General features: G+C 40.3%; 2 protein-coding genes and 1 long non-coding RNA gene across 7 annotated transcripts; 1 reads left to right on the top strand and 2 right to left on the bottom strand.

Moving 5' to 3' along the window:
• Positions 1-2,905: 2,905 nt before the first annotated feature.
• On the bottom strand, positions 2,906-11,700 carry LOC112287561 (glutamate synthase 1 [NADH], chloroplastic). 2 transcript variants are annotated; one of them, XM_073536683.2, is made up of 11 exons: positions 10,915-11,700; positions 10,455-10,574; positions 10,004-10,273; positions 9,565-9,872; positions 9,324-9,427; positions 9,046-9,225; positions 8,523-8,937; positions 6,742-8,389; positions 5,050-6,609; positions 3,582-4,892; positions 2,906-3,452 (listed from the first exon to the last, which is right to left on the bottom strand). In XM_073536683.2, the coding sequence occupies exons 1-11, from the start codon at positions 11,362-11,364 to the stop codon at positions 3,189-3,191; spliced, it is 6,630 nt and encodes a 2,209-aa protein (XP_073392784.1). In that variant the 5' UTR covers positions 11,365-11,700; the 3' UTR covers positions 2,906-3,188. The 2 variants fall into 2 exon arrangements, with proteins under 2 accessions (XP_073392784.1, XP_024386420.1); XM_024530652.3 differs by having other exon boundaries at positions 3,582-4,895; positions 10,915-11,696.
• A 260-nt stretch (positions 11,701-11,960) lies between these two features.
• LOC149988230 (uncharacterized) lies at positions 11,961-14,635 on the top strand. 4 transcript variants are annotated; one of them, XR_016505038.1, is made up of 3 exons: positions 11,961-12,213; positions 12,545-13,286; positions 14,213-14,635. It is a non-coding gene; the product is annotated as an uncharacterized LOC149988230 (long non-coding RNA). The 4 variants fall into 4 exon arrangements; XR_016505039.1 differs by having other exon boundaries at positions 13,892-14,635; XR_016505037.1 differs by having other exon boundaries at positions 12,545-14,019.
• A 2,075-nt stretch (positions 14,636-16,710) lies between these two features.
• On the bottom strand, positions 16,711-21,134 carry LOC112288024 (uncharacterized). Its single transcript, XM_024531775.3, has 8 exons — positions 20,498-21,134; positions 19,903-20,070; positions 19,450-19,648; positions 19,029-19,224; positions 18,463-18,650; positions 17,848-18,125; positions 17,457-17,620; positions 16,711-17,145 (listed from the first exon to the last, which is right to left on the bottom strand). The coding sequence occupies exons 1-8, from the start codon at positions 20,661-20,663 to the stop codon at positions 16,978-16,980; spliced, it is 1,527 nt and encodes a 508-aa protein (XP_024387543.1). The 5' UTR covers positions 20,664-21,134; the 3' UTR covers positions 16,711-16,977.
• Between the last annotated feature and the right edge of the window lie 4,111 nt (positions 21,135-25,245).

Below are 25,245 nucleotides of genomic sequence, written 5' to 3'. Positions count from 1 at the left end.
CCAAAAATAAAAATAAAAAAAATTGTAGATATATGTAACTAAATTATAATGATGAATTTCATTAATATTATTGAAGAATTTAATTTTAAATTGAGATGTTGCAAAACTATAAAGTTCTATTACAAATATACACTAATATATATATATATATATATATATATATATATATGTATATATGAATAATTAAAAAAATACATATAATAACAATTTTATTTAATAATTATGACCAGACTTCTTTCAACTAGGATTTTTTGTAAAATACCTAATTTAGCTTATTTTAGGATCATGGCTAAATTTTATTTTAGATAAATTAAAATGGATGAAATTCATCTACAAATCTGTCTAAAACATCCATCTTTCTCATATTCAATAGACTCTATTGAATTGAGTGCACGATATTTTTAAGTAAGAAGCTTGTGAGGCACTGCCAATACTAGTCCTTCTTCCACTCAATCATGAAGAAGTTGGATTTGACAATGCTTGTGTTAAGAAAAATAAAGGCCAGACTACCACAAAAATTTTGATGTTATGAAAATCAACCATCCTGATAAGTCCCTCTGACACGAAATTTTGTTTGTGAATTGGAGTACTTATCAATGGCATCTTTGAAGGTCATCTCGTTGTGATAGGCGTGTACTATGGCTTAGCAATCATTCTCAACATCCTTGATGGAGTGAGCATTTCATCCAACCAATTCCAACTACAAAATATGCCAATAGATAGAAATGCATAGCAAAAATATTTTTAGTATATACAAATTGTGAGGCAATACTTTTGGATTGTCCTCGTTACTAGCATCATTTTTGGAATTGCGCTAGGAAAAAATAGATGTAATGCCATCGATGAGCCCAACAAATAAGATTGCTAAGTTACAAACTACAATCTTCGCCTTGATTACAGGCAACGAAGCCATGAGACTCATTATGAAGGTTCTTTGATCTTGAATGAAAGCCTCTGCTCTTATGAGAGCCACACACTAAAATTTGCTAATGACTAGATTTGGGGCACTATAAGCTATGGCCAAAGTCTCAGCACTAATCGGATCTTGCACTTTGCACAAACCTATCAATGACTAAATCAAGCCTTTGAGCTAGGCTTTATGTTGATTTAGAGGGATCCTCAATCCTTGCAAGCATATCACAATGGTTGAGATTACCATGCAATGTCATCAAGTGTAAATAGTACCACCCATTAAGAAGGGAGAGAAGTACATGCGAGTAGCTTTTGCACAAGGTACTCATTATCACCCCGCATCCTTGCTTCAAAAATCCACTCAATTTTTTCATAGATAACTACTCCATGTCTATGAATTTTAGGCATCTACAATCTATCTTTACAATGAGATTATATTATTGACAAAGATAAGAGACGAGGCTCATCAAGATATTGACAAACTGGATGGCATACAGCTTGATGTACTTAGCTTAGACCACGAGGTTAAGTTGGTGCATAATACACCACACCTGCACAACTCTATCACAAATCGCCTCAACCATCCTCCTTGTGATGCCAAAAATCTGCCCAATCATTATTTGATTGTCATCTATACTAATTCCAACTAGTTGTAGCATCTATTTAAAGCAATGACATCCAAAAAATTTGCACCTACAACTAAGATTGTTTTAGTTATCTTGTGATCAAAAAGTGGAATGGTAAGAAGGTGGAGGTTGTGCAACTTTTATTGATACTCGAATCAAACTTAGAAGTTAAGATAAGAAGTGCCTTGGATTAAGACAATGTCAAGAACAAGCAAAAACGTCCATTGTATGTAGAGGAGCTCGATGATTTTCTACAAGCTCACAATACAAACCATTCTTACAATCAAAGCCATACGGCTATCATTGCATCCACTGAAGCAACTTATATACAACACGATCTTTATGACATGCAAAAGACATGTTGCAATTTGGAATGAGGCTCCATAGAAGATGAAGCCAATCACAAGATAGAACAACTACAAAGAAATGATCTCCACCTTATATGATTTTTTTTTTTTTTTTTTTTTTTTTTTTCAAATCTTACTCTCAATCAAATTCAACTTGGTCATTGTTTGAATCTTCAAACAACTTGAAAATTGACAATACCTATTCACAAGTCGGCATGGATTCCTCATCATTAGCATTGAATAATATGTCACCAATAAGCATGTCCACAATGTCCTAATTGATTGTAAACATGAATGCTTTCTTTATCTTGAAATAAGCTGCAAGGGAATTTTTGAAATTCACTTGATCTAAGAACTTCTTTGACTCATTTGGAAAGGCATTGTACTTTGCCTATATATTGGCCTGCTACGACGTCATATGTAACAAGTTATTTGGAAAGGCATTGTATTTTGCCTATATATTGGCATGCTACGACTTCATATGTAACAAGATGTCTGTGCAGAAAGGAATGGAAAATATTTTTACATCCACCATCTACTTCCGCTTATGCCTTGTGAAATTGACCTTTTCATGATTGAGCTTTTGACAAAACAAGCACTATGCTAATATCTTATTCTAGGAAAATTCAGATTTTTTTGAAAAAAAGCCCTAATTTAAAGAGGCTTGATTATGACAACTTAAAAAATAAAAAATAAAAAAAATTCATAAAATTTTAACCATCATGTTCACAACACATTTAGTAATTGATTCACGTAGATGATTGGATAACTAGTTCATATTTTGCGATATCAGGATACGTAAGTCCTACTTCATAAAAGCTGAAGAATATTCATCCTATCAATTTTTACATCAAATCAATTATGTACCTATAATATGCAATTGCAACTTTATCCATAAATGAATACACAGACACACCAAGCATCCACATGAAACAAAAAGACCACAGACACAAATATAAAAAATGAAACAAAAAGAAAGGAAGAAAGAAAGAAAGAAAAGAACACTTGCAGAACCGAAGATGACCGTAAAGCGTGTACAGCGGGAATGTTTCCTCACTGTACAAGGACAATAATTCTCCTTTGAGAAGAATTCACTGTACACGACCAGTTATGGATGAGGAACTCAGCCACCCGAGAGTCAAAAACACTACCCACTGGTTTATAAATCTCTCCATAGCTTCCGACCTAAGAAAGGATTCATCAGCATAATTTGAGCTATAATATTGCAATGCACCCTCCAAAACTGTCTTCTTGAACATAATATTATCTCATGTACGAGGACTTCTCCCTCATATGGCTACAGCTATTGTACGCTACTGGTGGCAATGAACTCACGGATATGCTCCTCTGACGGCAGTTGCTCCAGAACAACCTCCTTTACCATGAGGTAATTGTCTACTTGGGCAGCTGCTTGCCTCCCTTCCGCAATGGCCCACACTACCAGAGACTGCCCTCTCCGACAATCACCAGCTGCGAACACACCTTGCGAGTTGGTTGCATGCTTGCCGAAGTCTGCTTGGAAGTTGGATCGGGCGTCGGTCTGAAGTCCCAATTTCTCTGCAATGTTCTGCAAATGAATGATAAAAAGCCACATCATAAGCATCCCAAAGAGAAATAACAACAAAAGTTTTCGCTGAATGCGAAATTCTCATGAGTAAAAGAGATTGCGTAGTGGAGAGAGAGTTTATGAGCTTACTTGCTCAGGGCCCAAGAAACCCATGGCTAGAAGAACAAGGTCAGCTTCGATGATTTGGGTAGATCCAACAACCTCGGTCATTTGAAACCTTCCATCGGCCCCTTTGCTCCATTCTACTCGCACAAGCTCCATTCCTGTGACCTCTCCCTTCTCATTACCAATGAACCTCTTAGTCAGGACTTCATAAGAGCGAGGATCTTTTCCAAACTTGGTGGCTGCCTCTTCGTGCCCGTAGTCCACTCTAAAGATGCGAGGCCATTGAGGCCATGGGTTGTTGGCCGCCCTTGTTTGTGGTGGCTGAGGAAGAAGCTCCAAGTTGACAACACTAGCGCAACTGTGTCTCACAGATGTGCCAATGCAATCCGTTCCAGTGTCACCGCCTCCGATAACAACTACCTTCTTCCCCTTGGCAGAAATGTATTGTCCATCTTCCAAGTTGCTGTCCAACAGGCTTTTGGTATTCTTGTGTAGGAACTCCATTGCAAAGTGAACTCCAGCCAGATCGCGACCTTCCACAGGAAGATCCCTTGGCTTAGTTGCACCAGTCGCTAGTAACAGAGCATCATAGTCAGACCGAAGGTTTTCAACCGAGTAGACGGGATCCACCCCAACATGTGCATTGGTCACAAATTGCACACCCTCCGCTTCCATAAGGTTTACTCTTCTCTGCACAACATTCTCCTTATCGGTCTTCATATTGGGAACACCGTACATCATCAAACCTCCAATCCTGTCTGCACGCTCAAAGACTGTCACGGAGTGGCCCTTCTTGTTCAGTTCGTCAGCAGCTGCAAGTCCTGCCGGACCACTGCCCACGATGGCCACCTTCTTCCCAGTCCGCTTCAAAGGCGGTCTTGGAACCATCCATCCATTCTCGAAGCCCTTGTCGATGATCGTGCACTCCATAGTCTTAATTGACACGGGGTTCTCTATAATGCCAAGAACACAAGCTCCCTCGCAAGGGGCAGGGCAGACGCGGCCTGTGAACTCGGGAAAGTTGTTTGTCTCCAGAAGCCTATCCAAGGCCTCCCTCCACCGGTTCTGGTAAACAAGTTCGTTCCATTCAGGGACCTTGTTTCCCAAGGGGCAGCCAGTCTTGTCCTGGTTGCAAAAGGGAGTGCCGCAATCCATACATCTGGCTGACTGCGTCTTCACGAGGCCATCCTGGTTGTCGGAGGCCAAGACTTCTCCCCAATCCTTCATTCTCTCTTCCGCAGGTCGATAAGGCAACGGCTTCCGATCATACTTCACGAATCCACCGTGCTTAATTGGGTTCGAGACTTCGGTAGGCCTAATGGTGGAAGGAGCTGCCTTCTGCGAACACAAAACGAAGACGGAATCATTGCAGTGTCCATGCTACTATTGAGAATCATAGATCCTGGATGCTCAAAATAATAACAAAAATGATGAACTAAATAATTGATTGGTGAGCTCCTTTGATCTTTGAGGCGTAATGAGCTCAACATACCTCCTCAACCTTTGGTGCGCTATTAGCAACTGAAGCCGCAAGCCCCGCGTCAGCTACCGCAGCGGCAGCTACTTTCATTTTCTCTGCCTCCTCTTTAGCTTTGATTTCCTTCAACACACGCTTGTAGTCGCGGGGGAACACCTTGATGAAGCTAGGAAGCAGGGAATCAAAGTTGGCTAAAATTTCTCCTGCGAGCTGACTCTTAGTGTGGCGTTGATGCTGCTGAATCATAGCCCTTAGAGTCATGACGTCCTCTTCCTCTTCCACGGGATCCAAATCAACTAACCCCGTGTTGCAAGTTGACGAGAAAGTACCTTCCTTGTCGAGCACATATGCAACACCTCCACTCATTCCCGCAGCGAAGTTCTTGCCAGTCTCACCAAGGACCACGACAACACCACCGGTCATGTACTCGCATCCGTGATCTCCAACTCCTTCTACAACGGTCTTCGCTCCAGAGTTACGCACAGCAAACCTTTCTGCTGCCATACCGTTGAAATATGCCTCTCCGCTGGTTGCTCCATAGAGGGCAACATTACCGATCAAGATGTTCTCCTTAGGATCAAATGTGCTAGACCTCGGAGGATACACGATGATCTTACCGCCACAAAGACCCTTTCCAACGTAGTCATTGCTGTCACCTTCGAGCTCCAGTGTGACCCCTTTGCACGTAAAAGCCCCCAGAGATTGCCCGGCGCTTCCATTCAGCTTCACATAAATGGTATCAGTAGGAAGTTCTTCCAATTTGTATTGTTTGGTTACCTCGTGACTGAGCATTGTACCGACTGCTCGATTCACATTCACAACGGGGCTCTCAATGTAAACCGGAACCTTGCTCTCCAGCGCAGCATGAGACAAGCTAATAAGTTTCTGGTCCAACGCAAGCTCCAGTTCATGGTCTTGCTTCTGCACACATCTCTGCGCAGCCCCTGGTCTGATCTCAGCTGCGGGGCGCAGCAACAAGGAGAGGTCGATGTTGGCGAGCTTCTCATTTTCCGCCATGACCTCCTCGTCCACCTGTAGAAGATCAGCGCGACCCACAAGATCGTCCATTTTGGAGATTCCCAAATTAGCCATAATTTCCCTGGCCTCTTCGGCAACCATGAAGAAGTAGTTGATGACATGCTCTGGCTGTCCGGCGAACTTCGCTCTCAGGACGGGGTCTTGAGTGGCGATGCCGACTGGGCAAGTGTTCTTGTGGCACTTACGCATCATAATACATCCCATGGTGATAAGAGGAGCGGTAGCGAATCCGAATTCTTCCGCTCCCAACAAGGCAGCAATCATGATGTCCCGTCCAGTCTTCAACTGTCCGTCTGTTTGAAGAATAGTGCGACCACGGAGATCATTTGCAACTAGGGTTTGATGAGTTTCTGCCAAACCAAGCTCCCAAGGCAACCCAGCATTCTTAATACCAGTCCAGCGACTAGCACCAGTTCCACCGTCGTGACCAGAAATGAGGACATGATCTGCATGACCCTTCACCACTCCACTAGCCACAACTCCCACTCCTGCTTCCGACACCAGCTTCACACTGACTCTGGCTGCAGGGTTGGCATTCTGCAATAACGATTACATCCTCAGAACCTCCGGAAATAATACAAAATGCAGACCAAGTGAAGTCTAAAGCATCGCACACTCAATTTACGTAAGTGTTTTCATTCCCTTCAGAAAACGAAAGCATAGAATTACCTTCAGATCGTGAATGAGCTGAGAAAGATCTTCAATGGAGTAAATGTCGTGGTGTGGTGGAGGACTGATAAGGCCAACACCGGGTGTGGAATTCCGAGTGACAGCAATGTCCCCAATCACCTTGTGACCAGGCAACTCCCCTCCCTCACCTGGCTTGGCACCCTGAGCCATCTTGATTTGAAGCTCATCAGCATTAGTAAGGTAGTAACTGGTCACACCGAATCGTCCACTGGCGATTTGCTTGATTGCACTTCGTTGAGGATTTTGAGAACCATCGGAGAGTGGTTCCAGTCTCCTAGGGTTTTCTCCTCCCTCACCTGTGTTGGACTTGCCACCAAGCTTGTTCATGGCTATGGCGAGAGTTGAATGTGCTTCCAGGGAAATGGAACCATAACTCATGGCGCCTGTACAGAACCGCTTCACGATCTCCGCAGCAGATTCAACGTTGTCCAGAGGAATTCTGGTAGACTCTGGCTGCTCTTTGAACTTGAGCATACCACGCACGTTTACTTTCTTGTTCAACTCGTGTGTCAACTTCGAAAATTCATTGTAGGCCTCAACACTGTTGGTTCGTGCAGCTTCTTGAAGCTTGGCCATGGCCATGGGATCATTCAAGTGAACCTCACCATCCTTCCTCCAGTTATAATCACCAGGATTCGGGAGGGCGTTGGCGTCGGCGCTACCTTCTGGCGATTCGCGCGCTGGAAAAGCCAATTCGTGCAACCTGAGGCAGTCCTTGGCCAACATTTCGAATGTCGCTCCTTCAACACGACTGGGAGTTCCTTTAAAACACCTCGAAACAACCTCCGATGAAAGTCCCAACGCTTCAAAGATCTGCGCTCCCTTGTAAGAGGCCAAAGTGGAGATTCCCATCTTTGCAAGAACCTTCAGCATTCCAGAGTTACTCGCGTAGAAATATTTCTTCACAAGCTCTTCCCTCGACCACTCCATAGGGATCTTTCCATCGACCTGAAGCCTGGAAATGGTCTCAATCGCCAGGTATGGACAGATAGCGTCGGCTCCGAAACCAACAAGTGTGCAGAAATGATGCACCTCACGAGGTTCGGCGGATTCCACCACAAGTCCAATACGAGTACGCTCCATCGACTGTACCAAGTGATGGTGCACAGCTCCAGTGGCCAACAACGAGCTCACTGGTACTCTTTGAGCCGATGTTGCTCTGTCGGAGAGGACCAACATGGAGTAACCTTCGGCAACAGCATTGCGAGCTTCAGCACATATACGGGTGAGAGCGCTTTCGAGGCCTGCAGGGCCTTCAGACTTATCGAAGGTGGTATCGACAACCATGGTCTTCCAGCCGCGGTACTCCATTTTCTTCACTGCTTCCATTTCCCCGAGATCGAGAAGCGGGCCGCTTAAGGAGAGACGATTGCATTGCTCCTCGACAGTCTCGGTCAGATCGTGTTCAGGACCAACCATGCACCGAGTGGACGTCACAATGGCCTCCCGAATTGGATCAATTGGCGGATTAGTGACCTGAGCAAACATCTGCTTGAAGTACTCGAACACGAGCTTAGGCCTGTTGGACATCATCGCCAATGGAGCGTCATTGCCCATGGATCCCAACGCCTCCGATCCATCTTTTGCCATTGGAAGAAGCAGCATCTCCAAATTCTCCATGGTGTATCTGGGAGAAGTATCAAAAAAAGAAGCTGTTAGTGAAAGAATTTTTGCCCGTTTTGCGGAAACCCGAGATAGTAAACCAACGCAATTGAATAATCAGGATCGTTGCAAAAGAATGTATTTAGCTGACAACTTACCCGAAGGCTTTGAGGGGTGTTAGCAACCCCTTTACTCCCATGTTCGACGCAGAAAAATTGGGACTAGCCACATTCTTATCACCAAGAATGGCGGGAGGCACTCGCAGATTCTCTGACACTGAGTTGACAACGTCCTGCAGGGTAAAGCTCTGCCGTTCAAGCCACTCTCCATAAGGATACCTAGACGATTGTTGTTTTTTAAGCTCGTCACCATCGACCACCTTGTGGTTCTCAAAGTCGACGAGGAGCATTGTACCGGGATGGAGACGGCCCTTCTGGGCAACATTCTCGGGCTCTACATCAACAACTCCTACTTCACTGGCCATGATAACGCGGCCATCGTGAGTTACATAGAAACGTCCAGGTCGTAGTCCGTTTCGGTCAAGTGTGGCACCGAGATACTTTCCATCCGTAACTACAAAGCACAATGCCTGTGTTAGGTGCATCCAGAGTAAGACCCACAAGAATCGCAGTCATCAATTTCAAGAGTGTTGATAGAAATCAATAGGGAGTGAATTTTTACATGTCACAAGGGCTGGCCCATCCCAGGGCTCAATGATGCACGAGAAGTACTCATAGAGATTGCGGCGTTCGGGGTCCATATTAGGGTCGTTCTGCCATGCCTCGGGAATCATCATCATGACAGCCTCAGGGAGAGAGCGTCCAGCCCGCACCAATAACTCCAAGACCCCATCGAACACACCTGGAAATCATGACGGAAGAGTTATAACCTTGAATGGATGGAACCTCTCAAAGAAAAATAGCTCATGAACAGGAGAAGCGGGAATTCCAGAGACATACCAGAGTCAGAAGAACCAGCGTCAACAATTGGAAGTAGCTTCTTGAGCTCCTCCGGGGAAAGCCCTAGGTTCTTGCACTTGAAAAGACCCTCGCGAGCATGCATCCTGTAAACCAATGTCACAGCACAAACATCAACTTGCTGACGGTCCCTGGTTAGATGCTAGGCAGAACATTATCTTCCAAACAATATGCTGATTGCAAGCTCACTTGCAAGGTGTGAAAACTGGATTTCGAGACATACCAGTTCACATTTCCTCGCAGTGTGTTGATTTCTCCGTTGTGGCCGAGCATGCGCATAGGCTGGGCCCGGTCCCAGCTAGGGAAAGTGTTGGTAGAGAATCGAGAGTGTACAATACTCATAAAACTGGTGAATCTCTCGTCACCGACATCTGCGTAGTAGTAGTTCGTGAGCTGGTTGGGCTTCAACTGTCCCTTGTACACAACAGTTTTAGATGAAAGAGAGCAGATGTAGAAATCCTTGGCAGCACCTCGCTTCAAGTTGAGAACAGCCCGGATTGCCAACATTGAAGTTTTTCTCAGGATGTACATCTGACAAAGGATTGCACGGAGATCCACAGTTTGTTAGTTGCGCCTTGTTCGAAGCGTCTCGACTGGACAATTAAGAAGCTAGTCTGACTATAAGGTAAGACAAGCCATAGGTGAAAACAAAGAAAACACACCTGCGACTCAAAGTCGATTTTCGAAAGTGTGCTTGAAGTGAGGAACACTTGCTCAATAACAGGCTCGGTCTGAATGGCCGATTTTCCCAAATCCGAATTGTCGGTCTTAATGCGGCGCCATCCCAGCACCGTGTGACCAAGGGCCTCAGCTACCTCGGTAAACACCTTCTTAGCGTGCTCTCGACGAATCTCTGAAGTAGGCAGAAACATCATACCCACGGCGTAATCCCCCGGAGGTGGCAAGTCGCATCCTAAATCTTCGGGTACAACCTGTTGAATTGTGCAGAGTTCATACAAATATCAGATTGAGACACTGCAATTCGCGTAAGGAAATAGCTTCAAGACCAAGCTACGGCGCAAGTCTTGCTCCGCTGGTTAACATTGAACATATAAATCTGCAGCCACAGTGCTCCAAAGAAATCAACTGGAATGCACATTTTTTTGTACGTGCCTGGGAGAAGTATGTGTGCGGAATGCCGACGAGAATTCCAGCGCCATCTCCAGTGTTCTCTTCGCAACCGCAGGCTCCTCTGTGAGCCATGCGCTCAAGCATTTCCAATGCATCTTTAACCTGTCGTCAGACGGTTTAGTTGTGTGAACATCCTCTCGAAGCAGGTAAACTAGAAAAACCTGTGCTTTTCGGACAAAGGATTTCCTTAAATCTATACCAAGATGCTCGATCCTAAGATAACGCACCCTGTGTGCTTGCACCAGAGACAACTCAAACGAAAACGACCACAATGCTCTTTGCAACTGAAAAACTTTTAACTCTTGTTCGACATCACGAGCATTCTGAGAAGCAAACGCAATAGCAGCTTACTATCGACGTATGCTGATCGAAACTGCTGAGGTATCGAAGGAAAGTAGAGTTGTTCACAATGTAATCCTGATTATGGGATGTACGAGCTTACAATGTCACGGCTCGGCTCCTGGGAGAGCTTGGCAATGAAGCCGACGCCACACCCATCCTTGTCAAAAGAAGGATCGTACAATCCTTGGTTTGTTACCGGCGCGGAAGATAATCCCGCTCTCACAGGTAGAAAATAAAATTTCGATTGTCTCTGTCTCAGAGACTCCCACCAGTATCGATTGACCGACCTACACTTACGGCTCTTCGAACATTCCACAAACTCTCGAGTTTTCCTGAGACCCGAAAAGTTGCATCCTGCTTGCAATTGCCTGCTTCCGAATGACGAATCAGCCTGAGATCCAGTAGCAACTCCCCCTCGCACAACTCCGAGCGCGCGTTTTCCCTGATCGGATGACTCGTGAGATTTCGTACTTATTCCCCTGTCGTGAATACTCAGCGCGGCCTGTGGTTGACGGTGCAAGGTAAGGGGTGTAAAATGAAGAGCTTCCATTCGCAAATTTCAGGGGGTGTACAATACACCCAGATGATCAGTAATTGATCAGAAGTTAGATAAGAGAATCGTCGACTTGAGTGGGCACCCACTCTAAGTCCTTCACATCAACCAGTCACATCCCCACAAAGTCAGTCAGTGAGTGGGTCGTCCAACACCGCTGCTGCTGCTTACACACGCCGCCTCCGATCCAATTCTCTCCAGCGCAAATAGATGAGAGTACTGCTACTAAAATTGAGTACCGCGACTGCAACTGCAGAGAGTGTAGTACTCGAGAGGCACAGAAAGCTCTGCTGATCAGGTCAGCCACCCCACGATGGTAGACGAGGAGAGGCTGGAGAGTGGGAGGGACTCGGAGGGCAGGCCACTACACCCACTTCGGTGACGGTGAGTTAATAAAGAGATTTCGAGCGGAGCTTCCTTAGGGTGGCTCAAACACATCGAACACACTAGTCAGGTAGGGCCTTGGGCCGGCTGGTCAGGGTCCCGAAGAGCCGCCGCGAATTGACACCGTTGGATTAACATGAAACTTCCACTCGCTAACACCCATTTGCTATTGCAAGTGCAGGGATGCATTTATTGATTTCGACAATCCCTGGATCTACATTTGACATTGCGGATAAAACTTCTTGGCAGCATAGCGGTGACGGTTACCCGCATCCTATCGCCCCTGCTCCTTCCTACACCTGCACGACCCACTTGGTGGTTAATTTGGAATGTTAAAGGAGCCTGGGATTCAGTTCGAAACTTAGCAATTTCGGAAGCGAGGAAAGCAGACACCGAAAAGTCAGTCATTGGTGGGCTTTGCGGGTTCCTGCAAGGATGTGATACGCCAGCGACCAATGAATGGTGACTTGTTCTCATTAACTTAGTAATCCTGGAAGGGAGTAGTCAAGAATTACGGAATTGCATGCACAAGAAAAGGTCGGATCGTCACGCTGGACCCCTCTGGCAAACTCCTGACTCTTAGCCCCAGTGTGGGCTAAATTAATCTTCCAAATTGTGCTAATATTCAGTTGACTTAACCTGGTTCTCATCCCCTGTGGAATCTGTTATGCGATCTTAGAAGTTGATTGGAGCTCTTAGAAGAGCAAAGTGCAGCCCTAACTCAAGAACCCCTGTCGTTCCAGTTGATTGTAACATCGCCGAGGCCATTAAGTTACCTGATTAAATTGTGCAGGAAATTTCACATATGCATTCAAACCGATGCTGCATTGCTCAGTGGAACTGTGAGTTGAGGCCATAAAGATGTAACGAGGGCTTGACTTATGACTCGCTCAGAATGAATTCCGGGGAATGCTTGAGCGGTTTCCTGGGATAAAGCTTGAAATCGGCAGAGCCTTGACATCCTCTATACAACGACGGTTAAATTATAGATGGGGTCCACTTGGTTTCGCCTTTTCAGTATTATTCCTCTGTCGAGAATGGAACTTGTCCAAATTTGGCAGGTGGTCCCCGCTACCGGAATGTTCACGGGGTGTGTAGACCCTGTGGGTGGAGAGTTGGTGATGTGGGCAGTTCCTACCGAGCGAAAATGGAGATGCTGCGCTCGTGCCCACCTTCTGCAACTAGATTCATACGAGTATCTAGCGATCTCTGACCGTTGTCCCCACGGAGCTGGAATGTTGGTGGTCTCTGCAAAGGAACCATGATTATCCTCCTCGCAATATTGATGCCGGTTGTTGCTCCATAGAGAGTGATAGATTCAGTGCAGGTGCCTGCAGGATATGGGGGGCCTTCCCACAGAGCAAGACCACGACGCCTGATTCCTCCAATTCTGCAAAGGCTCCCCCATCATTTGCTCTGACCTTCCAGGCTTGCGAAACTGGACAAGCAAAAAACTAAAACAAAAGAACGGCACCGAGAGTCGCCGATCGAATTCTCATTTACGCAGTTGACGAGTTTGTGAAGCAATCCAAGAGGTAAGGCAAAACAACGACTGAGATATATTCTCCACAGAGCTTTTTCGTCTTCTCCGCACTCTGTCATGGTTTGTTAAAGTTGTTAAGAATCTTAGAATCATGCTCAGATCTGTTAATGTTTTGTGCTCTATATGAGCAGTTCAGTCACACCTTTCTTTCACCAATTGAAACTCCATGCCTTGAAACTCCACCACTGTGTTTCATAATGCGCTTTTCCATTGACCCTACATAATATTCCACCTTAAAATCACAGAGAAGGAATGCTGCAAAAGGGGCAAATTTACAGTGACCCATGAAAAGTTCTATCCTACACAAGATGTAAAAAAATTCCTTTTTGAATCTTCCTCGGTGAAAAAATATATATATCAGAGTGTCACATGAAATGGATGTTATGAGTGCAATGTGAGTAAAATGATCAAATGAAGCATCACTCGAACCATGGCACAAGGTTGAAAGGATAACGGGCCACCGCTGGACTCACAAACATAATGAATCTTATGACAGACATTGTTCTTTGCCCTAAAACCTGGTATTTGATGGGGTAGATTTTTTTTGTTTTTTTTGTTTTTTTTGTTTTTCATAATTCATCCAGACCAATAATGCAGGTTTTCTGAGTTACCTCAAAGTCTGTGTTCACACTGCTGACACCAATAATAAAAAAAATAATAATCAAAGAAGAAACCCAAATCCTAGAGAGAGCCTTTTTGCATAGAAACCCTCAACCCCACCCCAGGTGCGTGGAAATGCCCAAGTCTTTAATTTTTTCTTTGGGTTCTTTAATGTGTCAGATGTGTGCTCATTAGATACCAACTCACTGACCATTACTGAATAAAGTTGTATTTAAGTTCTCAATCCGTTGTGTTTTATTTTACCGTATAAATACAATCATAAAACTCAGTTTCAGGATGTGTTTTATTGTGCTGCAGGTTCATGCTCTATCATAACAAAAACTTAAGCAACCACGTTTTTGATACTTGTGCATACCATTTTGTAACATTGTGTTTTCTGTGTAGATGAAGATCCAGGGTTTTATTTTCATTCATTAGGGATGTTAAATCTTTTTACTTGCAAGAGACGTGCCCTCCTTTTCAAACATGGCAAAGTAGTTTCTCTTTTTCAATGCTCGTGAATTGTGTATATATTTTATAGGTTGAAGTTGATGAAAATTCTCAGTGAAATAGTTCAAATGATGAATTCAAAGTTCCAATCAAAATATGTCTATGAATCTCCACTTCTACCTTCACCTCACAAACAAATAGAAGGTTTGTTCAACATTTCAAGGATTTTATTCTTGACATTTACAAACATATTGTATTTAAATTTGAGATTATTCTTGACATTTACAAACATATTGTATTTAAATTTGAGATTATAAATAAATAAATAAATATATATATATATCTAAATATATTTGTTTTTCATACATTGGTTTTTAGAATTCTCCTCAAAAGCGTAGTCTAGTGCTATGTTTGTGATTTCAGAAGAAGTTTGATGGGTATAGCTTGAATTTCATACATTGGTTTTTAGAATTCTCCTCAAAAGCGTAGTCTAGTGCTATGTTTGTGATTTCAGAAGAAGTTTGATGGGTATAGCTTGAATTCTGGGTGCACATTCTACAATGAATCCTTTCATGAGATTTTTATTCTTTTGAAAGGAAGCAGTGGACTTAGACAACTGAAACCTTCTCAAGACCAATGGGCCATATTTGACTTGATCACCCTAATAACAACCTTGTGGGTAACTTGCATTCCCTAAAATTCTGCCCCTATTCAACCTATCAAATTTCCATGTTTTCTTTTTACAAAAAACCAAGAAAGAACGTGTGTTAGATTTTAACACATCATGCAAAAGCATCCTGAATGGAAATGCTTTGTACTTGTCTTATTAGCACTAAGCTTGGCATATATTGATTGGGTTCCTCGCCTTTTTAGTCTGCACTTTTGTAGATTTTTGTGTGCACTTTATGAGCACTTTGTTGCTGCTGGTGACAAGGGGAAAAACCAGACGAAAAGTATGTTTGGTTTATTCACATAATTTCAGCTTACCCTCTCTTTCTCTGTTAAGTCTCCAGCAAAAGGCAAAGCACATGGAATCTAAGAAGAAAACTGATGAGTCCGTGGTATCCTTCCATTTTAGAACAGGATTTCTTTCCCTGCATTGGGCAACTGAATGAGCATCAAGCAAGCGGCTTGTCTCAGTTTACTTCTCGCTCTTCAAGTTCGTTGTGCATCACTCAACAAGGCTGATGATCCCCACAGAGCACAGAATCCCCACCACAGCTGAGGCTCTAAGACCCCAACCAATCCTGACAAAGCAGTGAGTAGTGTCGAACTATGGGTGGGATTCTGAGAATCTCATCAAGTTCTGTAGATGTCAGGATTCGGTACCACTCGACACTGCAGAATGCAATCGATTCTTACAGGTGGTACTGATGAAGTGGTCATGCAAGTATACAGTACTGGTATCTATGACCTCTGACTTCGCGTTTAGATTTGGAAACAAGCAAAGGAGGATATCTGCAATTTCATATCCATTTTTTTTTAGCTTTTCTTTCATGAACTTGGGTCGATTAGATGCAGGAAGAAATTTGAAGTCCTGATGTCTAGCCTTCTATTCGTAAGTCAAGAAGGCTTTTCATAGTCATTAGCAAACTGAGTAAACGAACCACCAGCAACATGAATTTCATCAAATGACTTTGTTCAACTTATCAATGTGGTATGAGTTGTTTACTACAGCTCTTAATTACGTATGCTTTCTTCATTTTTATTTTTTAATATTTATTTAACACAAGACACCAGCATGACTACCAGCTACACAGACTAGTGTACATCAACAATTTCATGTTGCAGCATAGTCAACAACTGAAAATGCGTATTTGCAATTTCCGTGTACGAATGTAGTATGCAAGCGTTAAGCCACTACCCAGGAAATTTAATAAAGGAGCTGTCAACAGGCGGCAGCTAAATAAGGTAAAAAATGACTTGACCGATAAGAAGTTTAGTGAGCTAACACCAGGAGACCGTCCCGAGCACTGAAATATTAATGATGTGGCTATGGAGAAGCTCACAGTTAAGAACAGCACACCAAACTTTTTAGAATGGCAAACATTTCAAGCACCATTACTAAAATAAATTAAATGGAGTCCATTCGCCACCACTTCCAGACAGAACTTACAAGAGCATAATTTACAGTAAGAAGTAATATAGACATACCAAGTTTTCAAATTGGTGGAGATTGCAGTACATTGCTGAAGACTACACACAAGCTACATTCCTTAGAAAAAATGCTTTCACACATAAGATACCCTGCTGTATCATTGAATGTTGATGTATCATCAACCTCTCGGAACCCATTCCATATGAGGCGTTTTCTAGAGGATACAGTCTTTGAAATTTTGTCTGTAGTACATGTTGAATCAAAAATATAAGTAAATGAAAAAATAAATTATGAGTGGATTATACATTTTGTATCTGCTATAACTGATTTCAGATCTAGATTCGAAATATTGAACAAGTGATAACAGTTTCAGTTTGCTCCATCGGCAATAGAATAGGCTGCCTTGATTTCTACATGCAACTCCTTTCATATGAGAATCAAAAGAAAAAGCACTTGCAGAACCTGCTTCTGAGAACCTAGGCCAGAGACAGTCAGTGGAGGCACTAGAGTTGTAACCATAATGCCTGAGAATGTATCAAGTAAATGGGTAGAAATTAATGAACAGAAGGGAGCCAAGGCCGAGAAAGCTCAAATAGTACGTCCATATAATGCGCCCAATCGAGATCTCCTTCACCGAGCTCTTCATAAGATGCGCAGCATACCAATAAATAGGTGGACATACCGATAAAAACCTCGTAGCCACCTGCACATTGAAGAATGTGGTCAGCAATTGGAACAATGGTAGAACTGTAACTGCCACTAAGAAACGTCTACGACATCGTGGATGCCTACTAAATCTTGGAGAACACTCTGACGAACCTGCAACCAAGTTGACAGTTATCGCCACGTGGAAATGCGTTGTTTTAAGGAAAGACAGGTAACAATCACACAAGACATTCTTACTTATCCTTCCCATACAGGAGTAACGCCACGGAATAAGGAAAGGATCTCACTGTCAAAAGCATCAAACAAGATCGGCAAACGGCGTTGTCAGAATGAAGAAGCATTACAAACCTGAACATGCATGATGCATGTGGCAACAAAGACCATAACTGCCATTTGTATCAAAAAGCAGACAGCTGCTGGAGAGTAGAAACCCTCAAAGCTGTTTACACTGTCCTCAGCATACGACTTCTCTACATTAATATCGGCCTTGATTCCACGGCGATGTCGTAGTTCTGAGAAACCAAAATACAAGTGTTAAACTTGTTCCTTAAAGATGTAACACAGCCAATATCGTACACTGTAAGCCATTCAAGATTACAGTACATCACAATAGTGAGAATTGTGCCGCAACTTAAAGGGATGAGCGAAAAGCCCCCGGCACACATACTGCACCAAGGTGTAGAAGGTGCTCCTTGACACTCTTTAATGCTCTTCCGTAACAAGAGAGAAATGAAGATACCTTGAACAACTTCTGGAGCAAGAGCAGAGAGCCCGGGAAGTGCACTAGAGTCGTCAAGGTTATCCTTGTTAACTTGTTTCTTCACAACACTATTCTCAGGCAACAAAGCCAACTTCCGCCACTGCGAGAGAGGGATATTAAACCCAAGTGAGAAGAAAAGGCGTGGCTGAAAACTTCCATAGGTATAAAGTGCAGCAGCTGCAAGAACCAGAAGAGGAGATGCGAGCAAAAAATTGGGAATTTGCTTGACTTGAAAATAACGAAGAAACCCCACATCCCTGCACAGAACCCATGGAAACCTCGTTCAAGCACTATTTTTGAAATGTAAAAAAGGGCGCAATGATCAAATAATTGATGCTCCACTGATGAGGTGTTACAAAACAATAGAGCAACATACATTCACAGGAAAAGCAACTACAAACACTAACAGACCCCATTATGCGAATAAAGACCAAGCAGAGACTCAGCTGTATCATTCATAATGCTTCATTTTCTATGTAAATATCATCTAACAGGTATTTCTCAGCTTTAACAGCTTTGAATGCATTCTTAACAAGACATGTTTTCCATTACATTTGTCGTAGCTGTAAATTACAATTCTCGTTGGATACATACCAGTAGTGGCTTTGGACAAAGCCATATAGATAAGGAATTGTTGCATTACACCAAGGACGAGCTATCTCCTCAGTTCCTTCCTTCGATGAACCACAATGCTGCAAATATCCGTATCCTTGAAATGCTATCAGCGGAGCGACTGTAACCAAACTCTGAAATATGGCTTTGACTACAGCCAGCACAGCTCTCTGTTCAAGAAAGAGGAAGACATAAAATAATGAACACAGAAGGGTCAAGCACTAGTAAATTGATGTAGGAAATCCTCTGAACACGCTTTTCATAAACTACGAGGACAATGTAAAGAGCTTTTCGTTTAACAAGACGGGCAATCCCAAGTCATTGTTTCTGAACCCAATGCCTTCTCTGGAAAATATTACTTTTTCAATTGGAACTTAATACTGTCAGTTTTCCTATGTCACTCATTGTTTTCAAATTGACCTACCTCACCAGTGGTAAAAACTACAGCTTCTATGACATGGAGAGATTGTAAATTTCTCCTAAAAAATTAGGAGACAACTCAAATTACTCCCACTACGCGTGAAACATAATTTGAGCGAGGGCCATACCATACAGCGGCCCTGCTGTGTTGCTGCGATATAAGCGCAGTGCATTGCCTGGAAAAGGAAAAAACCAGCATGCAATACACCATTAGAGCGTACTCCACTTGACAGCCCAAAGAGAAGAGCTGCTGTCCACGTCCTCCCCGCCACAAATTGCCAAAGCCCACAAAAAGAGCAAAAAGCGAATAAGCTTTCTGAATATCTTTGCCTCATTATTAAGGGAGCACACTTTGAAAACACTTTCACGTAATTGCCATGTCGTAGATGAAAAAATATCAAGGTTGATTCAGCAACGGTTGTATGTCTACTTTCAGCTTCTCGTACAACAAATAATCCATTACAGATGAAGTCTGGAAACATCACGTTTGACGTAGATCGGGAGAGAATCACGACCAGCTACAAGTATTAACGCAGTTGTAGAGGATACATGGCAGAGTAGAACACGGATGCCGGATTGAAGCAGAATAAGCATACTGCTCTCCAAGCAAGATCTTCCTTTTCCACCACATAGTGTGTCAACTTGTAAAGGTAGAGGGCAGCAAACACAAAAGATACATTCGTGATCACGTAGCCGCTGACAGTAAGGGTAGCCCTGTGGCCTACCAACAGGTCCAGCCTGTTAAATACTGACATTCACGCATAAACACGTATTAGAACACAGCTGATCACCAAAAATTTCATTGCATGATTAAAAAAATTGCTGGATAACAAAATGGCTCAAGCTTTCACTATAGATAGATTCAAGATAAAATGCACCGTCCTCTCATTGTGGAGGATGTTGAAGAGCTGTATGATCACCTTTGAAACTGAAAACATGCCGCTAATTGAGGTACAACTTATTACCGGACTACCACAATAATAAGAGAAGAGATTATCTTACTGTTCCTCGCCACAAAACGAATCATCAACGGCAAAGCCGGAAAGAAAGCATGCGTCTGTTCATACTCATAGCCACACTCCGCAATGCGCACGTAATAGACTGAATCCCACACAACTAGCTCCTCGATCGCAGCACCTAAATTCTTCCACTTTACCGGCGCTTCATTGCCTGCACCAGTCACGCAAACAAACCACCGGCGCAATCACCTCGTCACGATCAGACCCGTGACTATCTAGTAAACTCAAAGTTCAATGAGTCAACAACTGTTTGTCTCAGTATCAATATCGTTCTATACCAACTAAGAGAACGATGAACGAAATTGGTAAAAGAACGTACAAAGATCAATGCCTATCAGAACCTTACAGGAGCCCATGATAAACGATAATTTGTAAATTATAAATAGACTTTATTATATTTTCTGTAATATAAGAGACTTGCGAAAATTATTCTATGAACTTTGATGTCCAAACCGATTTCGGGTTAATGGATGACATTGACGATGTCAGCCGATGGAAAACGATCCTTGAATAGGAGAGCACTCTGGCGTGCATTTGCAATAGCCCAGAAACGAATATAAACTGAAGCGCAGAATTACCTTGGTTAGGATCCAAGCAAGGAGGATTGAGAGCCGCCGAGGTATCGTAAGGCGAAGCAAGTGTTCTCCACAACACAAACAAGCTCAAAACGAGAAGGCGAGAAAACACAGCGAGTTTAAGAACACGCCCCCAGTTCACACCTTTTCCTCTCCTCTTAATCCCCATCTCTATCCCCGTCTACAAACCTCCTACATTCTAAAACTCATCCCCAACACAATTATTCCCCAACAGGCCAACAACCCTAGACCCTGAAACCCCCATTTCATACCCAACAGCATATGCTTCCGAGCATCGGTTTGAACTCTTCGACAGGCCAACTAGCACGCTCTACTGAGGCGCAAAACAAAATGCAACACGACCCACATCCAGGAACACGATCAAGCGACAATCTGCACCAGAGCTCGTGGATATCAAATCAAAGCCAAATGCAAAAAAGAAGACCCGGACCCAATTCGATGGCAGCTTCGGAAACGAAATGCATGGACAACACGAGAGAAAAAATCTATCTTTGGTTGAGTTTTTCCTTCAGCGACACATTCTAAATCACAGGTAGGGAATACTTTTTTTCTCCCCCGCAATTGGAACCGCGCAACTTCGAAGGCGGAATTCTCGTCTTCTTCAAGTGCACCGGAAGTGATGGACTCATGCATGCACACATGGAAACGTTGGATGAGTTGGGATGTTTTCTGTTCGTTCATACATGTTGTCGTTCTGTTCATCCGTTCGAGCTGACGTACTCCCAAGCACCGAGTGCTACGGTCGCTTAATCTTACTTCCATTTCTTTAATTATCCACCCACAAATATAGTGACCCAATTTACTCGTTGAATTTCGTTTTGCTTTTAAACAAATGTTCCTAATTTTTATAAAGAATGTCTGTGTGTGTGTGTGTGTGTGTGTGTTTTTATACTGAACATAAATTGAGGATTTGTCTTGTAAAGTATAAAATTGTAATTCATGGATAAAAACAAAATACATATATACTTTTATTTTTGTCTTGGTTTACGTAAAAAGTTTTTCAAATAATCATATAGATAAATAATTTTTTATAATAATAAATAATGAGCTCCAAGTTTCATATATAAATATATTTATAGATAAAATATTTAAAATACATAATTTATTTCAAAACAAGAGTAATTAAATTAATAAACATATTCATTAAGGTAATAATATAGAAATCTTGACTATTCAATTAGACATGTGATAATCTTTTTAATTCATAGACCTTCATTTATATTTTATAAAACATATCTCTATATACAATATTATATATAACTTTCTTATAACTTTCAAAAAGATTAAAATTAACATCAGTAAAAACAAAGTTGTACAAAGTTCACAAAATTAGCATAACAATTGATATTTTTTACTTTAATAAAATTAACACTTTATTAATTATTGAATAATATTGCAATAGTTATTGCATAACTCTGTAAACTTCCAAAAACCAACCATGTGTATTAGAACAGTTATAGAGCTTTCTATCAAAAAGTAAAATAAAAAATATATATTTCAAAATTGATGCTAATATTTTAAATTTAAACTTAGTATTTGTGAATCCATTTTTTTTTTTTTTTTTTTTTTTTTTTGCATATGTTTTTAGATTTAACATACAAACTATTCATTTACTTCATGCAACTTTACATGTTCTTTTTCAAAAATATAAAACTTGATAACTGTTTTTAGAGTCGTTTCTTTCTTACTGTCATAACTTTAATAAACCGATTTTTACACACAGAGTACTGGATTTAAGTGAAACTTTACATGTTTAAGATCCAAATCAATTTTAAAAACACATATATAGGTCCAAATCTATAAATTTTAATTTAAAAAATCAGGTAAAATAACTATTAATTATAAAACATCCAAGTCTTAAGAGTCTTACAACTAGATTTTATTGTACACATGTGCAAAAAACAGAATGCTTGAATCAAGTGGTACCTTATTAATTTATTTTTATTTACAATTCCAAATGTACAAATTAAAAAATACCATTCCTAAAACCTTGGTCTGAATAGCTTTTAAATATTTTTTCAAAAAAATTAAAATTAATTTTTTAACATATATATATATATATATATATATATTTTAATATTTTAAAAAAATTATGCAAATATTTGTCATGATAAAGGTTTATAAAAAATAAAAATATTAATTAAAAAATAAAATTTAATTAAATTTTTACAAAAAATAAAGATTATTACTTATATTCTTATAAAAAATATTATTAAAGTAGAATAAAATAATTAATTAATTAAATTTCAAATACTTAGTTTAAATTTTTTAAGAGTTCTTAAAGACAAGAAAAAACTATCTCCCAAAATTGATGGAATGATAATACTTGTGTAAGAAGATTAAATATCACGGTATCGTACTATAATTGCTTATAGTATGTAAAAATTAGTTAGAACATATAATATGTTCATAAGTTTTGGTGTATGCTAAGATGGTTAATAGATTAATTTAAAGAGAGTGGATTTAAGAAATTTTATTTTGAATTTCATCTTTTTTGATTATAGCATTTAAAAAAAAAGCCTTGAGAGGAGATTAGAGCCTAAAGAAGAAAATCTTAACTAATAGGAGGCTTATTGGGAGGGATGAAAGCAAGGCATAGTTGGATGAAGGCAAAGAATGGGAAACTTCATTCTTATTGGTCGAAGGCCATGCCCAATGGGCTTTAAGGAGGCTGACTGAGGCCTTATTAGGGATTAGGGTTTTTTTTTTGAAGTCATTCGAGCTTTGGAGGCTACAATCAGTAAGTTCAGGGTTTTAGGTATAATTTGGGTAAAGAGTTTGTGTGATTTCGATTTTTAGTAAAGGAGATATAGGTGTTCAAAGTTAAGGTATCAAATTTGTACCTACTGTCACTCTTTGAAGCATAATATATGCATACGGAGAGAAATGAAAGATCAACGACTAAAATTGGAGAGAACACTTTCTTAACTATACTATATATATATTTTTTGAAGAATTCTAAGTCTAGATGAAGGAGTTATAGGGCATTGAAGACAGCACATGTAATTCAAAGGCAGTAAGTGAGTCATTTTGTTGATAGTAATGGTTGGAGCCATATCTTGAGTTTTTAGACGAATTTTTGGCTCAAAATCTCTATAAGTATGAGTTATAAAGTTAAGAAGCTATAAATCAAAGTTTCATGGTATTTAAATATTTATTTTGTGAGATATGAGGGAATTAGCACGTAGATGTATATAAGCTAGGATTTTAAGCTACTATTAGGATTTTGGTGATATCTCAAGATCCGTAATGAATTTAAAGTTGAATTTTTTGTGATAGTTTTTAAAAGTATATTAATACTTTTTGTAAGATTTACGATTTTTTTGAGAGTCCAATCATGAGTTATGAGCTGTTGAAGTTTGGGAAACATTTTTCATAAGGATATATAAGATTTTAAGATACTTTATCATACATTTGGATGTTTACTTAGTACTTGGGCTTATATTTTGATGTAATTGCTCTAAAAGAGAATATATTATATATATAAACTTGGTACTTTTATATCTTAAACTTGATTGAGCATTTAGTGGCAGCTAAAAGCCTAGCGATTTCTTGAGGCAAACTCTCTCTATTCCAACAACGGATATACATATTTATTCCAATAGTTATTTATATGATTAGGTAGAAGTAGATAAAAGTAGATTAATTTCTTAACATTTTTTAGAAAAACTTTTTAGAAGCTTTATAGATGTGATTTTGACTTTATACATATTTTTAGTTAATTATTAAGTTAAAAACTTGATCAATAAGTTAATTATATTTCACACATGTTGATAGCTTATGAAATAAGTTAATTATGTAATGCACCTATAGAAAAGTTTCCTTACAAATTAAGATATTTCTTGCAAAGTTAACATGTGTTGGAGGTCCTATAGAACATTGCTACATAGCTCCTAGTTAGATAGTATATATGGAAGTAAGAGTTAAGCCTTTTTCACTCTTGTCAATACCTTTCTAATTTTTAGTCTTATTTGAAGTCTTTTTAGTCTTATTTTCTTTGACAATAGCCATTATAGTTTAATACTATATCATCATTGAGTGATTTTTTAGACTTTTTAAGTGACATAAGAGTATATTGATCTTTTTGTTCTTTGAGGTTCATATTTTTGATAGTTTTATAAAAGTCCTAACTTATTTTTTTGTCTTGATTTAGAAGTGAGAAGATTACTCTACTTCTATTATTATATTTTGAAGGTTTTAGATTATTAACTTTTAAACAAATAATTAAATTTTTTAACAATAATTTTTTTTTGAATAATAATTGATTACTCCTCATCATAGGAATTTTCATTTGATATAAGAGGTTACAAATTATTTTCTTTTAATTTAACTTTTTGAATTTTTTTGAAGTATCTATGGAAGAAAAGATTATAGATGCTATTCTTAGTAGAAGTGAGAATAGATTTGTAATTATTATAGATCTTTAGAAGCTTTTTAATAATCTTAGAGTAAAAATCTCATGTATTTTTAATGTGAAATATAGAGGTATTATTCCTACAACTATAGAAGAAGTCAACAATAAAGTTCAAAGTTTGTGTAAAGAAATTGTACAGTTAAGAGGTGCAAGTAATTCAAGTTCACAACTAAATCCAAAAAGTCTTGCTATTATAAGTATAAAGGAGATAAAGATAAGTATGCCGAAGAAGTTTGATGGAATAAGATCAAAATTTTGAAGGTTTTTATAACAAATAAAGCTTTATTTGTGAATTAAAACTTTTTCAATACTTTGA

Source organism: Physcomitrium patens, chromosome 10 (genome assembly GCF_059467195.1).
Source record: "Physcomitrium patens ecotype Gransden chromosome 10, ASM5946719v1, whole genome shotgun sequence".
Classification (NCBI taxonomy): domain Eukaryota; kingdom Viridiplantae; phylum Streptophyta; class Bryopsida; order Funariales; family Funariaceae; genus Physcomitrium; species Physcomitrium patens.
This window is presented reverse-complemented; position numbering and strand designations above follow the sequence as displayed.

What these genes read in the sequence shown, in the direction of transcription:
- LOC112287561 (XM_024530652.3), bottom strand. Translation starts at nt 11,364, where the DNA reads ATGGAAGCTCTTCATTTTACACCCCTTACCTTGCACCGTCAACCACAG. An exon ending in AGCTCATTCACGATCTGAAG is followed by an intron (nt 6,610 to 6,741) that starts GTAATTCTATGC and finishes TCGTTATTGCAG; the next exon opens with AATGCCAACCCTGCAGCCAG. An exon ending in GCGCACCAAAGGTTGAGGAG is followed by an intron (nt 4,896 to 5,049) that starts GTATGTTGAGCT and finishes TTGTGTTCGCAG; the next exon opens with AAGGCAGCTCCTTCCACCAT.
- LOC112288024 (XM_024531775.3), bottom strand. Translation starts at nt 20,663, where the DNA reads ATGGGGATTAAGAGGAGAGGAAAAGGTGTGAACTGGGGGCGTGTTCTT. An exon ending in TCGTTTTGTGGCGAGGAACA is followed by an intron (nt 19,649 to 19,902) that starts GTAAGATAATCT and finishes CGTGAATGTCAG; the next exon opens with TATTTAACAGGCTGGACCTG. An exon ending in TGCTCCAGAAGTTGTTCAAG is followed by an intron (nt 17,621 to 17,847) that starts GTATCTTCATTT and finishes TTGGTTTCTCAG; the next exon opens with AACTACGACATCGCCGTGGA.